This window comes from Pogoniulus pusillus, chromosome 14 (genome assembly GCF_015220805.1).
Source record: "Pogoniulus pusillus isolate bPogPus1 chromosome 14, bPogPus1.pri, whole genome shotgun sequence".
NCBI classification, from domain to species: domain Eukaryota; kingdom Metazoa; phylum Chordata; class Aves; order Piciformes; family Lybiidae; genus Pogoniulus; species Pogoniulus pusillus.
The window spans coordinates 29,780,775-29,802,927 of NC_087277.1; the positions used below are offsets into that span (position 1 = coordinate 29,780,775).

General features: G+C 49.4%; 1 protein-coding gene across 2 annotated transcripts in view; it reads left to right on the top strand.

The window, feature by feature from the left end:
* The window catches only part of MTDH (metadherin), a 48,900-nt gene that overhangs the window by 11,759 nt on the left and 14,988 nt on the right, over positions 1 to 22,153 (top strand). For both annotated transcript variants that reach the window (XM_064154744.1, XM_064154743.1), the window contains exons 3-9: positions 1,963 to 2,044; positions 2,352 to 2,531; positions 9,943 to 10,194; positions 12,134 to 12,220; positions 18,777 to 18,869; positions 20,278 to 20,402; positions 21,501 to 21,620. In XM_064154744.1, the coding sequence (XP_064010814.1) occupies positions 1,963 to 2,044; positions 2,352 to 2,531; positions 9,943 to 10,194; positions 12,134 to 12,220; positions 18,777 to 18,869; positions 20,278 to 20,402; positions 21,501 to 21,620 (939 nt within the window). The remainder of the gene's footprint in view (positions 1 to 1,962; positions 2,045 to 2,351; positions 2,532 to 9,942; positions 10,195 to 12,133; positions 12,221 to 18,776; positions 18,870 to 20,277; positions 20,403 to 21,500; positions 21,621 to 22,153) is intronic.

Here is a 22,153-nt window from a genome sequence, read left to right on the forward strand (position 1 = left end):
GGAATGGGCTGCCCAGGGAGGTGGTGGAGTCACCATCCCTGGAGGTGTTCAGGGAAAGACTGGCTGGGGCACTTGGTGCCATGGTCTGGTTGATTGGACAGGGCTTGAACTGGATGAGCTTGGAGGTCTCTTCCAAACTGGTTGATTCTATGATCTATGTTTATGTTCTTGTTCTGATGCATCTCAGCAAGCCTCTGGGTGCAGCAGCCATCACCAGTGTTTCCTCTTCACAGCCTAGCATCTAATTCTCCTCACCAAAGTAGTCTAACTAGCTTCAAACTAGCACACTTCCCTTTTGTCTTTTTTGCACAGTAGAGTGCTTTGGTTTAGGTTTTAGTGTAAGGGGCTAAGAAGTGACTCCTGATGAGCTTGCAGGATGTTAAAATGTCATTGCCTGGTCTGTTTACAGACATCAACTGTCTTGTCTTGACCATTAGCCATGAAGGAGGGTTTATGTTTCTCTTGTCCTTGCACACAGCACACTGCATCTTAGTCTTAAAACATTTGGCAGGCTTGCTGAGCTCCTCATGTCCTCTTTGGTGGCAGAGCCAGCACTGGCAGCTTTCTAGATTGCAGAAGGTGACACTTTGAATGAGTAGGCTTCTACAAAATGACCAGCTAGCTTGCTCAGTAACCTTTGAACATCACTCATTGGATTAGTCAAGTTGTTAACTGAGGGAGCAACTGTTAGAGCAGAGAGTTTGGCAGATGGTGAGTAATTTGGGTAACTAATTATGGTTCTAGTGTTTCAAGTCAGGTTCTAGTAACTCAGAATAGGGAAGTAAATATGTTTTTCAAAATTGGAATTCTTGATCTCCTTCAAAACAGGATTTGTTAGTAACAACCTTATTTTTAAACCTGTTAAGCTCTGAGGCTTTTGTGAGAAGTGTGAAATTTCATGTTGATGCCTCTGTAGATAGTAGCTATTTAAGAAACTGCAGTTAGAATTTGGAGGAGCAGTCATCTTTAACTGCCCTTTGGCAGACCTCTGGTACTAAAAGAACACCTGAAATTACTTCAGGAAGTAATTGAGTCGTCATGGCTTTGCGGGTGGGAGCTTGTAAGACCTCAACTTCCATTCTCAGTGGAGCTGAAAATAGGAAATGTAGGTACAAACTTAACTAATCCTCTGCTTGAGCTCTGAGAAGCAATTCCTGACTGCTTTTTCCTGCTGGTTTTCACTTCACTTTTTAATTCTTCCCTTAGAAGGTGCTCTAGCAAATAATTTGGCTTGTTTCTGTTCTTAGCAATAATTCTTCTTAGGTTGCTTTTGAGCTCTGCCCTTCTCCTTTGGTGGTTTTTCAGAGAGGAGATAGCTGCTACGTGGGTTACAGTATCACCAAGGTTGGAAGAGACCTCACAGATCATCAAGTCCAACCCTTTAGCACAGAGCTCAAGGCCAGACTAGATCACAGAATCAGAGAATGGCTTAGGTTGGAAGGGGAAGTCTAGGCTGGATGTGAGGAGGAAGTTGCTGGCAGAGAGAGTGATTGGCATTGGAATGGGCTGCCCAGGGAGGTGGTGGAGTGGCTGTGGCTGAAGGTGTTGAAGCCAAGCCTGGCTGGGGCACTTAGTGCCATGGTCTGGTTGGTTGGGCAGGGCTGGGTGCTAGGTTGGGCTGGCTGAGCTTGGAGCTCTCTTCCAACCTGCTTGATTCTATGATTCTGTGTCTCTCTGCAGCCTTCCTGTAGAATCCCTTCAGGTATTGGAAGGCAGCTTTAAGGTCCCCTCTGGAGTCTTTTCCAGGCTGAAGAACTGCAGCTCTCTCAGTCTGTCCTCTCAGCAGAGCTGTTCCTGTCCCTCCTTTCAAGGGACTGGCCATACAGAGAGTTGAGCAGGAAAATCTGTTTCAAGTTTCCTCCTGTATTTTGAGTGTGGGATGTTTCTAAGCTACTGTGCTATGTGATCCCTTAAGTATTTGAGTTAATTAAATGAATGAATAATATTTTCTTTTTGTTCCAGTCAAAGAAAAAAAAGAAGTCCAAGGGAGATGCTAAAACGGTTCAGGATTCCTCACGGCTAGATGGAAAGGAAGTTGATGAAGGTACTGAACACAGCCACAATGCAATTAGACATCTTTTGGCTTAGATGCTGTGTAAGATTTCCTTGTGCTTCTCAAGCAAGAGAAACTCATTTTGTCTTATTTATTTACTTTCCTGAAGTTCCTCTGTACCTCAAAGTGTTACCACATTGCACCCAGAGCAGCTCACCGCTAGCCAGTCTTTTGTGTTGTCAAACATGCTGGGGTTGATTGAACCGAGATTCAGGTTCAACTTGCTATGAAACAAGCTGAAACTCTTTCCTTTTTTGCTGACTAATGTGGTGATGTTCTGATTTGGGGCATGTTTTAGGAGCTTGGGAAACAAAAATCAGTAACAGAGAGAAGCGCCAGCAGCGTAAGCGAGACAAAGTGCTGACCGACAGCGGCTCAGGAGAGCCGAATCTCCAGGGAGTGGAAACTACAGTAACTGTATCCATTGAACAGCTGATGCCTGCACCAGCACTTCCACTTGGGCTCAGGAAAAATAAAGGTATGGTGGTCAACAGGTCTGTCAACATGTTTTAGATAGGTCACAGAATGGTTTTGAGCTTTGGAGGTCCCTTCCAACCATCTAGTGCAACTAGACGCAGTCAGCAGGGACATCCTCCATTAGAGCAGGTTGCTTAGGGCCCTGTCAAGCCTCACCTTGAATGTCTCCAGGGATGGGGCCTTAACCATCTCCCCTGAGAACCTGTTCAGTACCCTCGTGGTGCAGAGCTTGTTCCTAGCATCCAGTCTAAATCTGCTCTGCTCCAGTTTGAGGAGGGGCTGAGGGAGCTGGGGTTGTTTAGCCTGGAGAAGAGGAGGCTCAGGGGAGACCTTATTGCTGTCTACTACTACCTGAGGGGAGATTGTGGCCAGGAGGAGGTTGCTCTCTTCTCTCAGGTGGCCAGCACCAGAACGAGAGGACACAGCCTCAGGCTGTGCCAGGGGAGATTTAGGCTGGAGGTGAGGAGAAAGTTCTTCCCTGAGAGAGTCATTGGACACTGGAATGGGCTGCCCGGGGAGGTGGTGGAGTCGCCGTCCCTGGAGCTGTTCAAGGCAGGACTGGACGTGGCACTTGGTGCCATGGTCTGGCCTTGAGCTCTGTGGTAAAGGGTTGGACTTGATGATCTGTGAGGTCTCTTCCAGCCTTTGTGATACTGTGAATCCATTGCTCCTCCATCATAAGTACAAATAGCTTTACTTGACTGCATAAGCAGTGCCTCTGTGCTGGATGTGTGATAGGTGTGTTTGGAGGTGTAGCTCTTGAGGAAGTGAATTCAAGCTGTGTGAAGGTACTTTCCACTGTGCAAAATTCCCTCTTTTTTGAGCCATGCTTCCAGGAAAGCTCAGGACAGAGTGTTCTGAACTGAGTGGCTGAGACTCCAACCTCCACTGCAGTACTCTGTCATTAGCTGCACAGCTGCATAGGCATATCATAGAATCACCCAGGTTGGAAGAGGCCTTCAAAGGTCATCTAGTCCAACCCCCCTGTAGTCAGCAAGCACATCCTAAACTAAATCAGGTTGCTCAGAGCCCTGTCAAGCCTCACCTTGAATGTCTCCAGGGACGTGGCCTTAACCACCTCCCCTGAGAACCTGTTCCAATACCCTCGTGGTGCAGAACTTGTTCCTAGCTTCCAGTCTAAATCTGCTCTGCTCTAGTTTGAATCCATTGCCCCTTGTCATAAGTACAAATAACTTTACTTGACTGCATAAGCAGTGCCTCTGTGCTGGATGTGTGATAGGTGTGTTTGGAGGTGTAGCTCTTGAGGAGGTGAATTCAAGCTGTGTGAAGGTACTTTCCACTGTGCAAAACTCCCTCTTTTTTGAGCCATGCTTCCAGGAAAGCTCAGGACAGAGTGTTCTGAACTGAGTGGCTGAGACTCTAACCTCCACTGCAGTACTCTGTCATTAGCTGCACAGCTGCGTAGGCATATCATAGAATCACCCAGGTTGGAAGAGACCTTCAAAGGTCATCTAGTCCAACCCCCCTGTAGTCAGCAAGGACATCCTTAACTAAATCAGGTTGCTCAGAGCCCTGTCAAGCCTCACCTTGAATGTCTCCAGGGACGTGGCCTTAACCACCTCCCCTGAGAACCTGTTCCAGTACCCTCGTGGTGCAGAACTTGTTCCTAGCTTCCAGTCTAAATCTGCTCTGCTCTAGCTTGAATCTATTGCCCCTTGTCATAAGTACAAATAACTTTACTTGACTGCATAAGCAGTGCCTCTGTGCTGGATGTGTGATAGGTGTGTTTGGAGGTATAGCTCTTGAGGAAGTGAATTCAAGCTTTGTGAAGGTACTTTCCACTGTGCAAAACTCCCTCTTTTTCGAGCCATGCTTCCAGGAAAGCTCAGGACAGAGTGTTCTGAACTGAGTGGCTGAGACTCCAACCTCCACTGCAGTACTCTGTCATTAGCTGCACAGCTGTGTAGGCATATCATAGAATCACCCAGGTTGGAAGAGGCCTTCAAAGGTCATCTAGTCCAACCCCCCTGTAGTCAGCAAGGACATCCTTAACTAAATCAGGTTGCTCAGAGCCCTGTCAAGCCTCCCCTTGAATATCTCCAGGTATGAGGCCTCAACCACCTCCCTAGGGAATCTGTTCTAATGCTCAACCACCCTCATTGTAAAGAACTTTGTCCTTACATTCTTATTCCTTCAGTTGTGCTCCACTGTCTCTGCACTTTCTGATTCTGGAATCTTCAAAGACACTCTCAGCACTGCTGTAAGCAGCACCAACTTCTTGAATACTTGCTGGTGGGATGATTATGCCCATGAATTCTGTTTACAGATCACTCACTGCTTAACATGCAGACCTGTTTTCCAACACAGATTTAGTACTATCTGTGCAAAATAAGTCAATAATGGAGGTGCACATCTGGCTAAGATGTAGTAATCAATTATTGTAGCTAAAGATTCAAGAAAGAAATAGAGGCTTAAACACTAGCAACAATTGAAGGTCAAAGAGAAAGTTGCAGGGGCTGTCTCAAAACCTTTGTTGGGCAGAGGAGTTCTTATTTGGCTGCAGCTGAGAAGTTGTTTAAGAAACTAAAAGAATCTGAAGGCACAAATAATTTAGCTCTGCGACTGGCTGCAGCTGCTGTAACCCTTTTAGCCAAGCCTTTTGTGTGTGTTCTTCTGTATCACTTTGTACTAAGCTAATCTGAAAAGAACTTATCTGTTTCTAGTGATAGGAGTTAGAAATACCTATATGTTTCCAAAACAATTAGAGCTGCCCTTGATATGAAAATCCCTTTTAGCTCTTTTGCTCTCCATTCTTGAGGGAGCTGCTTAGAGTTCTCTCAAGCAGCTGAACACGAGCCAGCAGGCCAGGAAAGCCAATGGCATCTTGGCTGAGATTAGAAATGCTGTGTCTAGCAGAAGCAAGAAGGTGATTGTCCCCTTGGACTCAGCTCTTGTGAGGCCACACCTCAAATACTGTGTTCAGTTTTGGGCTTCTCAATACAAGAGAGATTTGGAGGTGCAGGAGTGAGTGCAGAGGAGGGCAAGGAAGCTGGGCAAGGGCCTGGAGAACAAATCCGCTGAAGAGAGACTGAAGGAGCTGGGATTGGTTAGTTTGAAACAGAGGAGGCAGAGAGGAGACCTCATTACTGTCTACAGCTACCTGAAAGGAATTGTGGAGAGATTGGTGCTGGTCTCTTCTCACAGGTAATTAGTGACAGAACAAGGGACAATGGCCTCAAGCTGCAACAGAGCAGGTTTGGACTCGATAGTAGGAAAAGATTTTTCCTAACACGAGTGGTCAGGCACTGGAGTGAGCTGCCCAGGTAGGTAGTGGAGTCCCCAACCCTGGAGATGTTTAATGGTCCTTTGGATGTGATGTTTGGAGCTATGGCTTAGGGTGCACCTTGTAGAGTAGGGTGAATGGTTGAACATGGTAATCCTGAGGTCTTTTCCAACCTGAACGTTGCTGTGGTTCTGTGAGTTCTTTGAATCTGCAATTAACTTGGTTTATAGGCCCTAAGTGAATTTGGAGTTGATTTTTTGTCTGCAAAAGAAACACAAAAAATGATTAAAAATAAAAACCCTGGAGCATTTTAATTAAGTTTTCTGCAAATGTCTTCATTTACTGAGGTATTGATTTTATTTTGCTTTACTTTTTTTAATATGGATACTCTGAGAAGATTTTTTTTTTACAGATGATGCTAGTTGGAAACATCTACTTGAGCTCTTTTCCTCTTTACTTGTTAATCAGGTGATGCACTTCTGAATGCACAGGTTGGCAGCTCTAAAGCTCTGGTTTGCTCTTGTTAATTAGGTGATACACTTCTGAATGCACAAGTTAGTAGCTCTAAAGCTCTGGTTTGCTCTTGCTAATCAGGTGATGCACTTGTGAATGCACAGGTTAGCAGCTCTAAAGCTCTGGTTTCCTCTTACCTCTTGTTACTCAGGTAATGCACTTGTGAATGCACAGGTTAGCAGCTCTAAAGCTCTGGTTTCCTCTTGTTAATTAGGTGATGCACTTCTGAATGCACAGGTTAGCAGCTCTAAAGCTCTGGTTTCCTCTTGCCTGTTGTTACTCAGATGATGCACTTCTGAATGCACAGGTTAGCAGCTCTAAAGCTCTGGTTTCCTCTTACCTGTTGTTACTCAGGTGATGCACTTCTGAATGCACAGGTTAGCAGCTCTAAAGCTCTGATTTCCTCTTACCTGTTGCTAATCAGGTGATGCACTTCTGAATGCACAGGTTAGCAGCTCTAAAGCTCTGATTTCCTCTTTCCTGTTGTTACTCAGGTGATGCACTTCTGAATGCACAGGTTAGCAGCTCTAAAGCTCTGGTTTGCTCTTGTTACTCAGGTGATGTACTTCTGAATGCACAAGTTGGCAGCTCTAAAGCTCTGGTTTGCTCTTGCTAATCAGGTGATGTACTTCTGAATGCACAGGTTAGCAGCTCTAAAGCTCTGGTTTGCTCTTGTTAATGAAGTGATGTACTTTTGAATGCACAGGTTAGCAGCTCTAAAGCTCTGGTTTGCTCTTGTTAATGAAGTGATGTACTTTTGAATGCACAGGTTAGCAGCTCTAAACCTTCAAAGGGGGAGTCCTCAATTCCTCAAGGTAAAAAGCTTTTGTTTTTAGGCATCCTAAATAAATAGAAAATAGCTTTACAGAACTGAAAATACAGGTGGTTGGTGCAGGATTTTGAGTAGTTACTGATCTGAAACCTTGTGATGCAGATGTTATCTTTGTAAGCAGCTATTGCTACTTAAAGTTGAAACCAGTTTCTGTTTGATGTAGAAAAATTACTCAGTATTTAGAATTTCCAGGCAGATGATTTATTATCCAGCTTATTGCTTACAGAACAGTAAAGTATTTTTGAGCTCCTCTTCAGAGCTCTTCATGCTAGATTTTCAAACTTAAAATTCATCAACAGGAAAGTGAGTTTGTTCAAAGAATAGCTTAATATAACTGCAGAGAGTTCAGACACTTGTCCTGATTATTGCAAAGTTTCCACTTCAGCCAGGCTGGAGGGCAGGGATCCACCCAGAGAGACCTGGGCAGGCTGCAGAGGTGGGCAAAAGCCACCAAGTGCAAGGTCCTGCAGCAATGCCAAGCACCAATCCAGGCTGGACAGCGAGTGGCTGGAGAGCAGCCCTGAGGAGAGGGACTTGGGGGTGCTGCTGGAGGAGAAGCTCAACAGGAGCCAGCAGTGTGCACTTGCAGCCCAGAGAGCAAGCAGAGCCTGGGCTGCAGCAGCAGCAGTGTGGCCAGCAGGGCCAGGGAGGGGATTCTGCCCCTCTGCTGTGCTCTGCTGAGACCCCACCTGGAGTACTGCATCCAGCTCTGGAGCCCCCATTCCAAGAGGGCTGTAGAGATGCTGGAGAGTGTCCAGAGCAGGGCCAGGAGGATGCTGAGAGGGCTGCAGCAGCTTTGCTATGAGCACAGACTGAAAGAGTTGGGGCTGTGCAGGCTGGAGCAGAGGAGGCTCCCAGGGGACCTTCTTGTGGCCTTGCAGCATCTGAAGGGGGCTCCAGAAAAGCTGGGGAGGGACTTTTGAGGCTGTGAGGGAGTGTCAGGAGTGGGGGGAATGGAGCAAAGGTGGAGGTGGGGAGAGTGAGGCTGGAGGTGAGGAGGAAGTTGTTGAGCAGGAGAGTGGTGAGAGGCTGGAATGGGTTGCCCAGGGAGGGGGTTGAGGCCCCATGGCTGGAGGTGTTTGAGGCCAGGCTGGCTGAGGCTGTGTGCAGCCTGCTCTAGGATAGGGTGTCCCTGGGCATGGCAGGGGGGTTGGGACTGGCTGCTGCTTGTGGTCCCTTCCAACCCTGACTGATTCTGTGATTCTATAACTTGTTTCAAGTGATATAAATGAATTATTCAGGTGTTTGCATGCTTCAAATTCTGGAAAGTGCTGGAAAAATAAGGAAAATGCATAAATATTTGGATGACATCTGCATGTCAGACAGAGAACTGTAAAGATTCATACTACTTTCAGGGTGAATCTTAGCAGTTTTCTTGTAAGAGATCACAGGATGTTAGGGGTTGGAAGAGACCTCTGGAGATCTTCCAGTCCAATCCTCCTGCCAGAGCAGGACCAGAGAATCCAGCTCAGGAACACATCCAGGCAGGGCTGGAAAGGCTGCAGAGAAGGAGACTCCACAGCCTCTCTGGGCAGCCTGTGCCAGGGCTCTGGGACCCTTACACTCAAGAAATTCTTCCTCATGTTGAGCTGCAGCTTCCTGTGTTGCAGTTTCCATCCCTTGCCCCTTGTTCTGTGCCAGGGTACAAGTGAGCAGAGGCTGTCCCTGTCCCTTCCTTCCTGTCCCCCAGCCCTCAGCTATTGATAGACATTGCCCAGATCCCCTCTCAGCCTTCTCCTCTGCAAACTAAGCAGCCCCAGGGCTCTCAGCCTCTCCTCCTCAGGCAGTGCTCCAGGCCCTTCAGCATCCTTGCAGCCCTCTGTTGGACTCTCTCCAGTAGATCCCTGTCCCTCCTGAACTGGGGAGCCCAGAACTGGGTGCAACATTCCAGGTGTGGCCTCCCTAGGGCTGAGTAGAGGGGGAGGAGAACTTCTCTGGATCTGCTGGCCACAGTTTTTGTAGTGCACCCCAGCTAACACTTCAGCTCAGCCTAATCAAATCAAGATGTTTGTTTCTTGCTCATAGCAAACATCAGATGTAATTTTCATGAGTAGTAGTTAGTGTAATGAAGCAAACTCCAAATGAGTTATTAAAAGCACTGCAGATCCAAGGAGTCAAACACTGGCTGCTGTTTTATTGAGAGAGTTCCTTCACCTGCATGCCTCCTGGGCCACAGCACAGAGGGAAGGATGCACAGCCTTCAGAGATGCTTTGCATGGGGGGCAAGAGGCACTACTGGAGTTTCAGTGAAGGAACTTCCCACTGGCCAGGAAGGAAAACACTCTTCAGAGGTTGTGCTATGGAATGTATTGGCTTGGAAGAGACCTCCAGTAGTTGATTGGATAGGGCTGGGTGATAGGTGGGACTGGATGATCTTGGAGGTCTCTTCCAACCTGGTTGATTCTATGATACTATTGATTACAAGGTCCACCCAGCATTGAGGGGTTGACACTAAACCGTGTCCCTAAGTGCCCACACACCACTTAAACACCTCCAGGGATGGTGACTCCACTACTTTTCTTTCCTTGTTTGCCTTTTCAGTCTAAAGATGGTGATTCACCAACCCTACAAAGAGAGGGATGCAGATAGAGGGCAGTTTGGCACTGTTTTTACCTTCCTCTTCAAGTTAGCAGACAGATGGTGCCTATCATCTGAACTGGAAAATCAGCTGAAGCAGAGCAGCAGCTCTTTTGTATCCCACTGCTGTAGCAAAGCTGCTATTCGTTTGTGCCTTGGGTTTGGTATTACTAAATGTGTTTGCACCTGAGTAATGGTTTTAGTTCTTCATCTGAAATAATGCTTTCATTGTGCCTCTCTTTTAAGTTTCTCCAGGACTGAGTGAAAGCCATACAGTAAATGGAGGGAGCTGGAACGAGAAGTCTGTTAAAATCTCCTCACAGATTGGTGTAGGGGAGGAGAAATGGACATCTGTTCCTTCAGCTGCAGCTGGGAAGAGGAAGGCTGAGCCATCAGCTTGGAGCCAGGACACTGGAGATGCTAATGGCAATGGAAAGGACTGGGGAGTAAGCCTGGTGGGCAGGCCCTGGAAAGAACGTCCTCTCTTCACTCCTATGGGTAAGCTGTGCCAAAGGAAACTTGCTGCACTTAAGCACTTCTGCAGAAAGGCCTTTTCCAGTAGTGAGCCTCTTAAACAGCTTAGTGTTCATACCTTCCAGAAGTTGTCTTTGAAGTGCTGCACTGAAACATCAGCTAAGCAGCTTCTAGATACTGCCAGTCCTGGTAGATCAACATCTCTGCTAACAGTTTCACTGCCTAGAATCAACCAGGTTGGAAGAGACCTCCAAGCTCATCCAGTCCAACCTAGCACCCAGCCCTGGCCAATCAACCAGACCATGGCAATAAACACCCCATCCCTGCTTTTCTTGAACACCTCTATGGATGGTGACTCCACCACCTCCCTGGGCAGCCCATTCCAATGCCAGTCACTCTCTCTGGGAGGAACTTCCTCCTGATATTCAGCCTAGACACTTAGCAGCAGCAAAGTTTGCCAGAAGGCAGCCACTTGGGAGCAATGGACCTGTTGATTTAACTAGAGTTTCAACAAAACACCTTCTTCCACAATGCAAAAGAAGGATGTGCACACCTGTCCTGTAATTCTAACAACCCTTTAATGCAGAACTGCTACACCTAATTCCACAGTAAATTAGGTAACTCTTCAGTCTAGGGGGAGAAAGAAAGCAAGTACCAAATGAAATAAACCTTTAATGTGCCTAAAGGAATGCTGAATACAAAGAAATAAACAAGAGAAAAAAGTCACAACCCTGATCTGATTCACATAATCTTACATCTGCTGTGCTGTGAAATACACTTTGAAGAAAAATAATGGGCACCTTCTGGGCCTGAGCAAGGCCTTTGGCACTGTCCCACACTACATCCAAGCTGGAGACACATGGGTGGAGCACTGATGGATAAAGAACTGGCTTGCTGGCTGCACCCAAAGAGTGGCTGTCAATGGCTCCATGGCCAAGTGCAGGCCAGAGAACAGTGGAGTCCCTCAGGGATCAGACCTGGGACCAGTCCTGTTCAACATCTTTGTGGGTGCCATGGACAGAGGCACTGAGTGCAGCCTCAGCAAGTTTGCTGCCCACACCAAGCTGTGTGGTGTAGCAGCCAGGCTGGAGGGCAGGATCCATCCAGAGGGGCCAGGACAGGCTGCAGAGGTGAGCACAAGCCAAACTCAGGAGGTTCAACAAGATCAAGTGCAAGGTCCTGCAGCTGGGTCAGGGCAATGCCAAGTACCAATGCAGGCTGGGCAGTGAGTGTCTGGAGAGCAGCCCTGAGGAGAGGGACTTGGGGGTGCTGCTGGAGGAGAAGCTCCACAGGAGCCAGCAGTGTGCACTTGCAGCCCAGAGAGCAAGCAGAGCCTGGGCTGCAGCAGCAGCAGTGTGGGCAGCAGGGCCAGGGAGGGGATTCTGCCCCTCTGCTCTGCTCTGCTGAGACCCCACCTGGAGTCCTGCATCCAGCTCTGGAGCCCCCATTCCAAGAGGGCTGTGGAGATGCCTGAGAGTGTCCAGAGCAGGGCCAGGAGGATGCTGAGAGGGCTGCAGCAGCTCTGCTGTGAGCACAGACTGAAAGAGTTGGGGCTGTGCAGGCTGGAGCAGAGGAGGCTCCCAGGGGACCTTCTTGTGGCCTGCCAGCATCTGAAGGGGGCTCCAGAAAAGCTGGGGAGGGACTTTTGAGGCTGTGAGGGAGTGTCAGGAGTGGGGGGAATGGAGCAAAGGTGGAGGTGGGGAGAGTGAGGCTGGAGGTGAGGAGGAAGTTGTTGAGCAGGAGAGTGGTGAGAGGCTGGAATGGGTTGCCCAGGGAGGGGGTTGAGGCCCCATGGCTGGAGGTGTTTGAGGCCAGGCTGGCTGAGGCTGTGTGCAGCCTGCTCTAGGGTAGGGTGTCCCTGGGCATGGCAGGGGGGTTGGCACTGGCTGCTCCTTGTGCTCCCTTCCAACCCTGACTGATTCTATGATTGTTTTGATTTCTAATTCTCCCCTTTCCCCTGCAGCTGCTTGGAATATGGATGCAAGGATTAATACCTCTGACCAGAATTCCACTTCTTTCTCTTCATTTGGATTGACTCCTGGAGTTTCTGGTAGGTATGCCTCTCCAAAGAGCTTTCTGCACTCTTCTTCTCCACTGGCTGGAGAGAGGTTTGCCAGTTTTTATTAGCATGCATCTTGTTATTCTTTGGTAATAGTACTGCTAACTGGAGAGAGATGGAAGACAGCCTAGACAGCTCTTCTCCTAAGCTGAGATTTTGCAGGGAAGGAGGTGTTCTGAATTGCCAATCGAGGTGATGTCTCTTACTCAGCCTTCCTGCTTGTGTGCTGTGTCTAAATGGCAGGCACAAGGATTTGCCCACTGTTACTGTGTCTCAAGGTGGGCATTTAAAGATTGCTTTCCACAGGATCATAGAATCAAGCAGGTTGGAAGAGACCTCCCAGATCATCCAGTCCAACCTAGCACCCAGCCCTGGCCAATCAAGCAGACCATGACACTAAGTGCCCCAGCCAGGCTTGGCTTCAACACCTCCAGCCACGGTGGCAGGATATTAGAGGTTGGAAGAGACCCAAGGAGATCATCCAGTCCAACCCCCTGCCAGAGCAGGACCACACAATCTAGCTCAGGTCAGAGGAACACATCCAGACAGGCCTTGAATGTCTCCAGGGAAGGAGGCTCCACAGCCTCTCTGGGCAGCCTGTGCCAGGGCTCTGGGACCCTCCCAGGCAAGAAGTTCCCCCTTGTGCTGAGCTGGAACCTCCTGTGCTGCAGCTTCCATCCATTGCTGCTTGTCCTGTCCCAGGGAGCAGTGAGCAGAGCCTGTCCCCCACTCCTGACCCCCAGCCCCCAGAGATTTATAGACATTGATTAAATCCCCTCACAGTCTTTACTTCTCCGGACTAAGCAGCCCCAGGGCCCTCAGCCTCTCCTCATCAGGCAGTACCCCTCATCATCCTCATAGCCCTCTGCTGGACCCTCTCCAGCAGATCTCTGTCCCTCTGCAACTGGGGAGCCCAAACCTGAACACAGGATTCAAGATGAGTTATGTTCTTTTACCCTGATCTGGGAGATCTTTTACTTGCTGGTTGAGTTTTTCCCTTTCAAAAAACAGAAATACTACTTTGAAATAATGTTCCAGAGGAAGGGTTTGAAGCCTTGAGTCTTTTCCCTGTGTGGTGGGTGAGAGAGCTGAGCTCTGAGGTTTCCTTCTTTAGAAGGGTGAAATTGCCATAGAGTGCAGTCCTGGATTCATCAGAAGTCTTGTGTTGAGCTACTGGCATAAGTGCTACAGTGATTTGTTAGACAAAGGGATCATGGCATAGAATGCCAGAATGGCAGGGGCTGGAAGGGACCTCCAAAGCTCAGCCAGTCCAATCCCCCTGCCAAAGCAGGATCTCCTAGACCAGAGCACACAGGAACACATCCAGGCAGGTTTTGCACATCTGCAGAGAGGGAGACTCCACAACTCCCCTGGGCAGCCTGTGCCAGGGCTCTGGCACCCTCACAGGGGAAAAAAATCCTCCTCCATGGAACTTCCTCTGCCTCAGCTTCCACCATTGCCCCTTGTGCTGGCACTGGCATCACCCAGCAGAGCCTGGCTCCAGTCTCTGGGCACTCACCTGCACATCTTTATCACCATTGCTGAGGTCACCTCTCAGCCTTCTCCTCTCCCAGCACACAGCCCCAGCTCCCTCAGGCTCTCCTCCTAACAGAGCTGTTCCACTCCTTTCAGCAGCTTTGTGGCTCTGCACTGGACTCTCTCTCGAGCAGAACTGGACACCATATTTGAGATTCAGCCTCCCTAGGGCAGAGTAGAGGGGGAAGAGAACTTCCCTCGATGTACTAACCACAGCCCTTCTCATCCACCCCAGAATGGCATTGCTCCTGCTGGCCACAAGAGCACATTGCTGCCTCGTGGTCACCCATTAGTCCACCAGGACCCCATGGGTCCTTTTCCCATTTGCTTCCTTCCAACAGATCAGTCCTCAACCTGCACTGCTCCCTGGGGTTGTTCTTTCTCAGGTGGCAGACTCATCTTGCCCTTGTTGAATTTCATTCTGTTTCTCTCTGCCCAACTCTCAGCCTGTGTAGGTCTGGCTTTATTTAGGGAGTAGCTGTCAAATGCTTATGCACTTAGGCTCTACGTAGTGGTATTGCAGCTTACAACCTGTGGAACTCAAGCTCAGGGTCCTACAGCTCAGAGTGCTTCATGATTCATACACGCCTGAGCCAGGATAACAAAGAAGTTTTAAATGAGCCAAGGTCTCATTGTTCCAAAGAATGTTCAGTTGCTGAAAACTTAGAGTAACCTCATTGTAAAGCAAAGAGTTGTAGCAAAACAATATTTTGAGGGATCCATTTGAATTCAAGTTCAGTCCCTAGGCTAAAACTTGAAATGAATCAAGTGCTGCTGCAGACTGATAGGGGATTGATGCGCAGAACCACCCTTCCAGGTCTTAGAATCATAGAATCAGCCAGGTTGGAAGAGACCTCCAAGCTCATCCAGTCCAACCTAGCACCCAGCCCTATCCAATCAACCAGACCATGGCACTAAGTGCCTCAGCCAGGCTTTTCTTGAACACCCCCAGGGACAGTGCCTCCACCACCTCCCTGGGCAGCCCATTCCAATGCCAATCACTCTCTCTGTGAAAAACTTCTTCTTAACATCCAGCCTATACCTACCCTGGCACAACTTGAGACTGTGTCCCCTTGTTCTATTGCTGGTTGCCTGGGAGAAGAGGCCACCCCCCACCTGGCTACAATGCCCCTTCAGGTAGTTGTAGACAGTAATAAGATCACCCCTGAGCCTCCTCTTCTCCAGGCTAAACAGGCCCAGCTCCCTCAACCTCTCCTCATAGGATTTGTGCTCCAGGCCCCTCACCAGCTTTGTTGCCCTTCTCTGGACACCTTCCAGCACCTCAACATCCTTCTTGAATTGAGGGGCCCTGAACTGGACACAGTACTCAAGGTGTGGTCTGAGCAGTGCTGAGTACAGGGGCAGAAGAACCTCCCTTGTCCTACTGGCCACACTGTTCCTGATGCAGGCCAGGATGCCATTGGCTCTCTTGGCCACCTGGGCACAGTGCTGGCTCATCTTCAGCTTACTATCTATCAGTACCCCCAGGTCCCTTTCCTCCTGGCTGCTCTCAGCCACTCAGTCCCCAGCCTATAGCACTGCTTGGGGTTGTTGTGGCCAAAGTGCAGAACCCTGCACTTGGCCTTGTTAAATCTCATCCCCTTGGCCTCTGCCCACCCATCCACCCTGGCCAGGTCCCTCTGCAGGGCTCTCCTACCTTCCAACAGATCAACACCTGCTCCTAGCTTGGTGTCATCTGCAAACTTACTGATGCTGGACTCAATCCCCTCGTCCGGGTCATCAATAAAGATATTGAACAGGACTGGGCCCAGTCTTGAATGTGAAGGCAAGTCCTGGCTTATAACATCTTTGATGTTAGCCAACAATGTTGGCATGCAGAGCCCCCACACGATGAATAAACATTTCCTTAGAGTCACTAAATGGTTTGGGTTGGAAGGGACCTCCAAAGGCCATCCCTCTGCACTCAGCAGGGACATCCTCCACTAGATCAGGTTGCTCAGAGCCTGGTCAGTCCTCACCTTGAATATCTCCAGGGATGAGGCCACAACCTCCCAGGGAAACCTGTGGCAGTGTTTCAGCATCCTCTTGGTGCAGAAGCTGTTCCTAACATCCAGTCTATGTCTGATCTTCTCTCATTTCAACCATTGTCCCTTGTGCTGTCCCTGCAGGCAAACAGTCTCTCTTCAGCCTTTTTGTAGCCCATTCAGGCACTGGCAGGCTGCTGTTAGTGCTGCCTGGAGCCTGCTCCAGGCTGAGCACCCACAGCTCCCACCCCCTGTCACGGGACCACAGGATGTTAGGGGTTGGAGCATTCAAGATGAGGTCTCAGCAGGGCAGAGTTGAGGGGAAGGAGAATCTCCCTGGATCTGCTGGACACACTCCTGATACACCCCAGGATCCCATTGGCCTTGGCCCCAAAGACACATTGCTGTCCCATAGTTAACTTGTTAGCCACCATCACTCCCAGCTCCCTCTCCACAGGGCTGCTCTCTAGCAGATACCTCCCAGCCTGTCCTCATAGCAGAGCTCTTCCAAGCCCCCTGAGCATTTTTGTGACCTCCTCTGGACCTGCTCCATCAGGTCCACGTCCTTCCTGTCTTGAGGGTGCCAGAACTGGACACAGTACTCCAGGTGGAGTCTCACCAGAGCAGAGAAAAGTGGCATAGTCACCTCTCTGGATCTGTTGACAGTACTGGTTTTGATGGAGCCCAAATGTGATTTGCCTCCTGGGCTGCAGGCTCACACTGTCTGCTCATGTCCAGCTTCTCATCCACCAGCACCCCCAAATCCTGTTCCTCAGGGCTGCTTTCTATCTCCTCCTCCTCCAGCCTGCATTGATAGTGAAGATTGTTTAGACCCAGGTGCAGAACCCTGCACTTGCTCTTGTTGAACCTCATGAGGCTTACCTGTGCCCACCTCTCCAGCTTGTCCAGGTCCCTCTAGATGACATCCTGTCTCTCTTACTTGTTACTGGTCAGCAATAAATGGGAGCAAGTCATGATTCCTATCATCTGAGGTGTCTTTTACAATGGTGTTTATAAAATAAGAGACCTAGCTCTTAAACCTCATTTCAAAAACAAATCTCATCAGAAATTTATTAACTTCCTCAAGTCTCACAATTATGAGGTTCAACAAGACCAAGTGCAGTGTCCTGCAGCTGGGTCGGGGCAATGCCAAGCACCAATGCAGGCTGGGCAGTGAGTGGCTGGAGAGCAGCCCTGAGGAGAAGGACCTGGGGGTGCTGCTGGAGGAGAAGCTCAACAGGAGCCAGCAGTGTGCACTTGCAGCCCAGAGAGCAAGCAGAGCCTGGGCTGCAGCAGCAGCAGTGTGGGCAGCAGGGCCAGGGAGGGGATTCTGCCCCTCTGCTCTGCTCTGCTGAGACCCCACCTGGAGCACTGCATCCAGCTCTGGAGCCTCCATTCCAAGAGAGCTGTGGAGATGCTGGAGAGTGTCCAGAGCAGGGCCAGGAGGATGCTCAGAGGCTGCAGCAGCTCTGCTGTGAGCACAGACTGAAAGAGTTGGGGCTGTGCAGGCTGCAGCAGAGGAGGCTCCCAGGGGACCTTCTTGTGGCCTTGCAGCATCTGAAGGGGGCTACAGAAAAGCTGTGGAGGGACTTTTGAGGCTGTGAGGGAGTGTCAGGAGTGGGGGGAATGGAGCAAAGGTGGAGGTGGGGAGAGTGAGGCTGGAGGTGAGGAGGAAGTTGTTGAGCAGGAGAGTGGTGAGAGGCTGGAATGGGTTGCCCAGGGAGGGGGTTGAGGCCCCATGGCTGGAGGTGTTTGAGGCCAGACTGGCTGAGGCTGTGTGCAGCCTGCTCTAGGGTAGGGTGTCCCTGGGCATGGCAGGGGGGTTGGGACTGGCTGCTCCTTGTGCTCCCTTCCAACCCTGACTAATTCTGTGATTCTATGAATTAATGTTTTGTGTTGTTTTCTTTCTCTTCTTTGTTTTCATGGACTGGTTTCTGTTTGGCTCCTGCCTCGTGTTTCTGAACACACTGCTGTTCAATCTCTGGCACTCCATGCTATGACTGCTGGTAGCCTTACTGGCTTTTCTCATGTTTCAGGAACATGAAATCAACTTTTTAATTGGAATGAGAATTGCCTTCTTAATCATGAATCATGTAATTGCCACAGCTGCAGTGTAATTGAGGTTTCTTTCCACTGCTTTTCCCTTTTAAGCTTCTTCCTATAGGAGTTGTGATGGTGCAGGGTCATAGTTTTACTACCCATAAAACTTGATGGTGTTTATCAGTTTGAGGAGACTGCTGTAAGCCTTAAAGCCTGCTGTTGTTATTCACCCTTATCTCTCTTCCCTGTATTCTTCTGAGTTAATGTGCTCAACCCTGTTCAGTACCCCAGTCTTTTCAACCCCAGCCCTGTTCAGTACCCCTGGTCACACTGGAACACATCCACTTGGGTTGTTGGAGGTACTTTCACCTTTCTAAGTAGCTGATTCCAGGGCTCTGGCACCCTCAGGCTGCAAACTTGGTTGCAAGTCCTGTGTGTCACCCCCAACCCCAGCTTTTTGCCCGCTGGCTTGCAGGCAGGATGGCTGTCAGGCAGCACAAGGTCAACACGTGCAAGCAGCATCACAAGTGCTTGCCTTTAGTGATGGAAATACCACTGCCAAGTCCTTGACACTGCACCAGTGTGCCTCTGGCATTCCTCACTCTGTGCTGCCAGAGAGCAGCCTGTTGGGCTGCATTCTCTGATGTAAAGACAGTGTGAAGCTAATCTCTCTTGAGAGCCACACACACTGCCTTTTGCTTCTGCTCCCTGTGTTTCAGCCCTGTGGGCTGAGGTGATGAAATCTGAGTCTTTACAGGTCACAGGCTCACAGGATGTCAGGGGTTGGAAGGGACCTCTGGAGATCTTCCAGCCCTGTGCTTTGACTACATCTTATTCCCAAGACCCTTGTAGTTTTCCTGTCCTGTGCAGTGCAAACCTCTTTTTCCTTGAACCTTCTGTCTTCTTTTCCTACCTGTATTAGAATTCCTGTGCTCAAGAAGACCCAGGCAGTTTGTGACCTAAAACTTTTCTTTCTTCCCTTGCAGGATCCAACAGTGAGGCAGTTTCTCAGGCTGGCACTTCTGACTTTCAGTGGGATCATGCCCAGCCCCCTGTCGATGACGAATGGTCTGGGTTAAGTATGTTCCTCTAAACTGTTCATGAAGAGAGTTTTGTTGCTGTGGCTTTCAGGTGTTGGTGCTTCCACTAACTGCTTCTGTCAGCCAGTTGGAGGAGAACCTGCAGTGTTCCACTTTCCTTTTGTTCAAGCTGTCAGCTTGGCATGAAGGATTATTGTGGCAAAAGATAAGACAGTGGTTAATTGTCACAGGTTCAGAGGATGTCAGGGGTTGGGAGGGACCCAAAGAGATCTTCCTAGTCCAACACCCAACCCACCCCATCCCCACTTCTTGCCAGAGCAGGAGCAGAGAATGCAGCACAGGTCACACAGGAACACATCCAGACAGGGCTGGGAAGGCTGCAGAGAAGGAGACTCCACAGCCTCTCTGGGCAGCCTGTGCCAGGGCTCTGGGACCCTTACACTCAAGAAGTTCTTCCTCATGCTGAGCTGCAACTTCCTGTGCTGCAGTTTCCATCTATTGCCCTTGTCCTGTGCCAGGGCACAAGTGAGCAGAGGCTGTCCCTGTCCCTTCCTCCCTGACCCCCAGCCCTCAGCTCTTGATAGACATTGCCCAGATCCCCTCTCAGCCTTCTCCTCTGCAGACTAAGCAGCCCCAGGGCTCTCAGCCTGTCTTCCTCAGGCAGTGCTTCAGGCCCTTCAGCATCCTTGTACTCTATTGCAGAATTCTGAGGAACAGCAATTGGTTATTAAAACTCAGAAGTAGAAGAGAACTCCTGCTCTCTTCAAACAGTCCTAGGTTTTTTTGCTATAAAACCTTGGTCATTAGAAGTCTACACTGCAAATGGAGAGAAAAATCTCCTGCAAGTCTGCAGAAGATGTATTGAGCAGCTTGGATTTGTTACTGTTTGCTTTAAAAGGTTTGTGACTGAACCAAAACCTTCCTGTGGCATGAGACTTGTATGTAGTCTGATTTGCCTTTTCCTTTAGCAGACTTTAGAATGCTCTTAGGTGTATAGAAAGCACTCAGCTGACTTGAGAATTGTAGTAAAATTGGTGTTGCCTCTCCTCTTTCTCCTCCCAACTGCTTTTAACATGTTCATGTAGTTCAGGTGTTTAAGGCCAGGCTGGATGGGGCTCTGGCCAGCCTTGTTTAGGGTAGGTTGTCCCTGCCCATGGCAGGGGGGTTGGAACTGGCTGCTCCTTGTGGTCTCCTCCATCCTGACTGATTCTGTGATTCCAGCTCTTACCACAAATCTCTCCCTAGGCAGGGCTGTTGTATGAAGACAGAGAGAGCTATTCCTCTATCTCTTTAGTGGGGAAACTCCCTGAAGGAAGCTTTCAGCCTTACATTCACCTCTCTAACTGCCTTGTAACCAACACATGGGGGTTTGTTTTATTTAAAATCTCCAGTTGCACCTTGAAGGAGACATTGCTGAACAATCTCTTTTTTCCCCATCTTTTGTTAGATGGACTTTCTTCAGCTGATCCCAGCTCTGATTGGAATGCACCAGCAGAAGAGTGGGGAAACTGGGTAGATGAAGAAAAAATTGCTTCTGTTCCTCAACCTGAAGAGATATCTGATGTTCAGAAGGTAAAAGGTGGTATTTTCTCCTTAGCTCCAAGACTTCAACCTTACCATAGTTATTCCTTGAAGGGAACTTAAGGCTGGTGATAAAGGTAATCTCATCTCTGACACTGGTAAGAGTAGCACAGCTGAATTTAATCTGTAGACAGGGAAGGAAAATGCTGAACTGTGGTTTTGAGAACCTGGATGCCACTTAACTCCACCTCTAAGCTTTGTGCCACACCATGGCATGAGGCTGACTGTAGGCTGAGAGAAGATTGAGATCCATTTTCCTAAATACTTCTTATTATTTCTACATGTGGGCAGCAGGACAGGAGAGGTTCTTCTGCCCCTGTGCTCAGCACTGCTCAGGCCACCCCTGCAGTGCTGTGTCCAGTTGTGAGCTCCTCCACTGCAGAGAGCTGTTGAGGTGCTGGAAGGTGTCTAGAGCAGGGCAGCAAGGCTGGGGAGGGGCCTGGAGCAGAGCCCTGTGAGGAGAGGCTGAGGGAGCTGGGGGTGTGCAGCCTGCAGCAGAGGAGGCTCAGGGCAGAGCTCATTGCTGCCTGCAGCTGCCTGCAGGGAGGCTGTAGCCAGGTGGGGTTGGGCTCTGCTGCCAGGCAAGCAGCACCAGAAGAAGGGGACACAGCCTCAAGCTGTGCCAGGGCAGGTTGAGGCAGGATGTGAGGAGGAAGTTGCTGGCAGAGAGAGTGATTGGCATTGGAATGGGCTGCCCAGGGAGGTGGTGGAGTGGCTGTGGCTGGAGGTGTTGAAGCCAAGCCTGGCTGGGGCACTTAGTGCCATGGTCTGGTTGGTTGGGCAGGGCTGGGTGCTAGGTTGGGCTGGCTGAGCTTGGAGCTCTCTTCAAGCCTGCTTGATTCAATTCTCTGGACACAAACCAACATTTCCTGGTGCTTTCTTAGCTTTCTAATTCCCAACTCCTCTACCTCTGGTAGTAGATAGCATGGAAGGAATGTGGGCTTCCTAAGCTGAAGTGAGCAGATAAGAGTGGAGTTTGTGCTTTTATATGCAGTTAAGTTCCTAGTAACTATTAATTTTCATGTAGTCTATAGAAGGTGTGTTCTGTGGACATCTGAAACACTAAACCCCTTCTATTTTTGTGTGAAGGCTTCAGATAATGAAAGAGAAAAAGCAGAGGCTGTTCTTCAGGGCACTGCAAGTGGCAAATCCAAGAAAAAGAAGAAGAAAAAGAAGAAGCAAGGTGAAGAAGCTAACTCCCCTGCACAGGTAAAAGAACAGGAGCTGGGGAGCCTGCAAGGCTCTTCTCAGGAGTCCACAACAGCTGCTTTGGCTCTTGGTGGAGTTTCTTTTTCCCTGCCCTTGCCCTCCCCCTTGTCTGCTGTGTGCCCTTGCCCTCCCCCTTGTCTGCTGTGTGCCCTTGCCCTCCCCCTTGTCTGCTGTGTGCCCTTGCCCTCCCCCTTGTCTGCTGTGTGCCCTTGCCCTCCTATCTGTAATTGGCTTTTCATTTTAAGCAAAAATACTTTTGGGGCTGTTATTTCCTTGTGGCATTGGGTTGTCTGCTGCTGTGTCTCAGCAGCCCAAGCAGTATTTGCTCCTGTTTGATGTACTCCACGCTGGGCTTGTGAGTGCAGTGGAGTTTTGCTGCCCGTATGGAAGATGTGCAGTACGTGGCAAGTATTTGTCTTCAGTGAGCTATTGGCTGCTAAAGCAGGACTCAGAGCTGTAAGGCTGCTCCCAGGAGGAACTTCACTCTGCATAGGAAGTTTTCTTCTCCTGTTGTCCTGAAAGACACCTGCCTT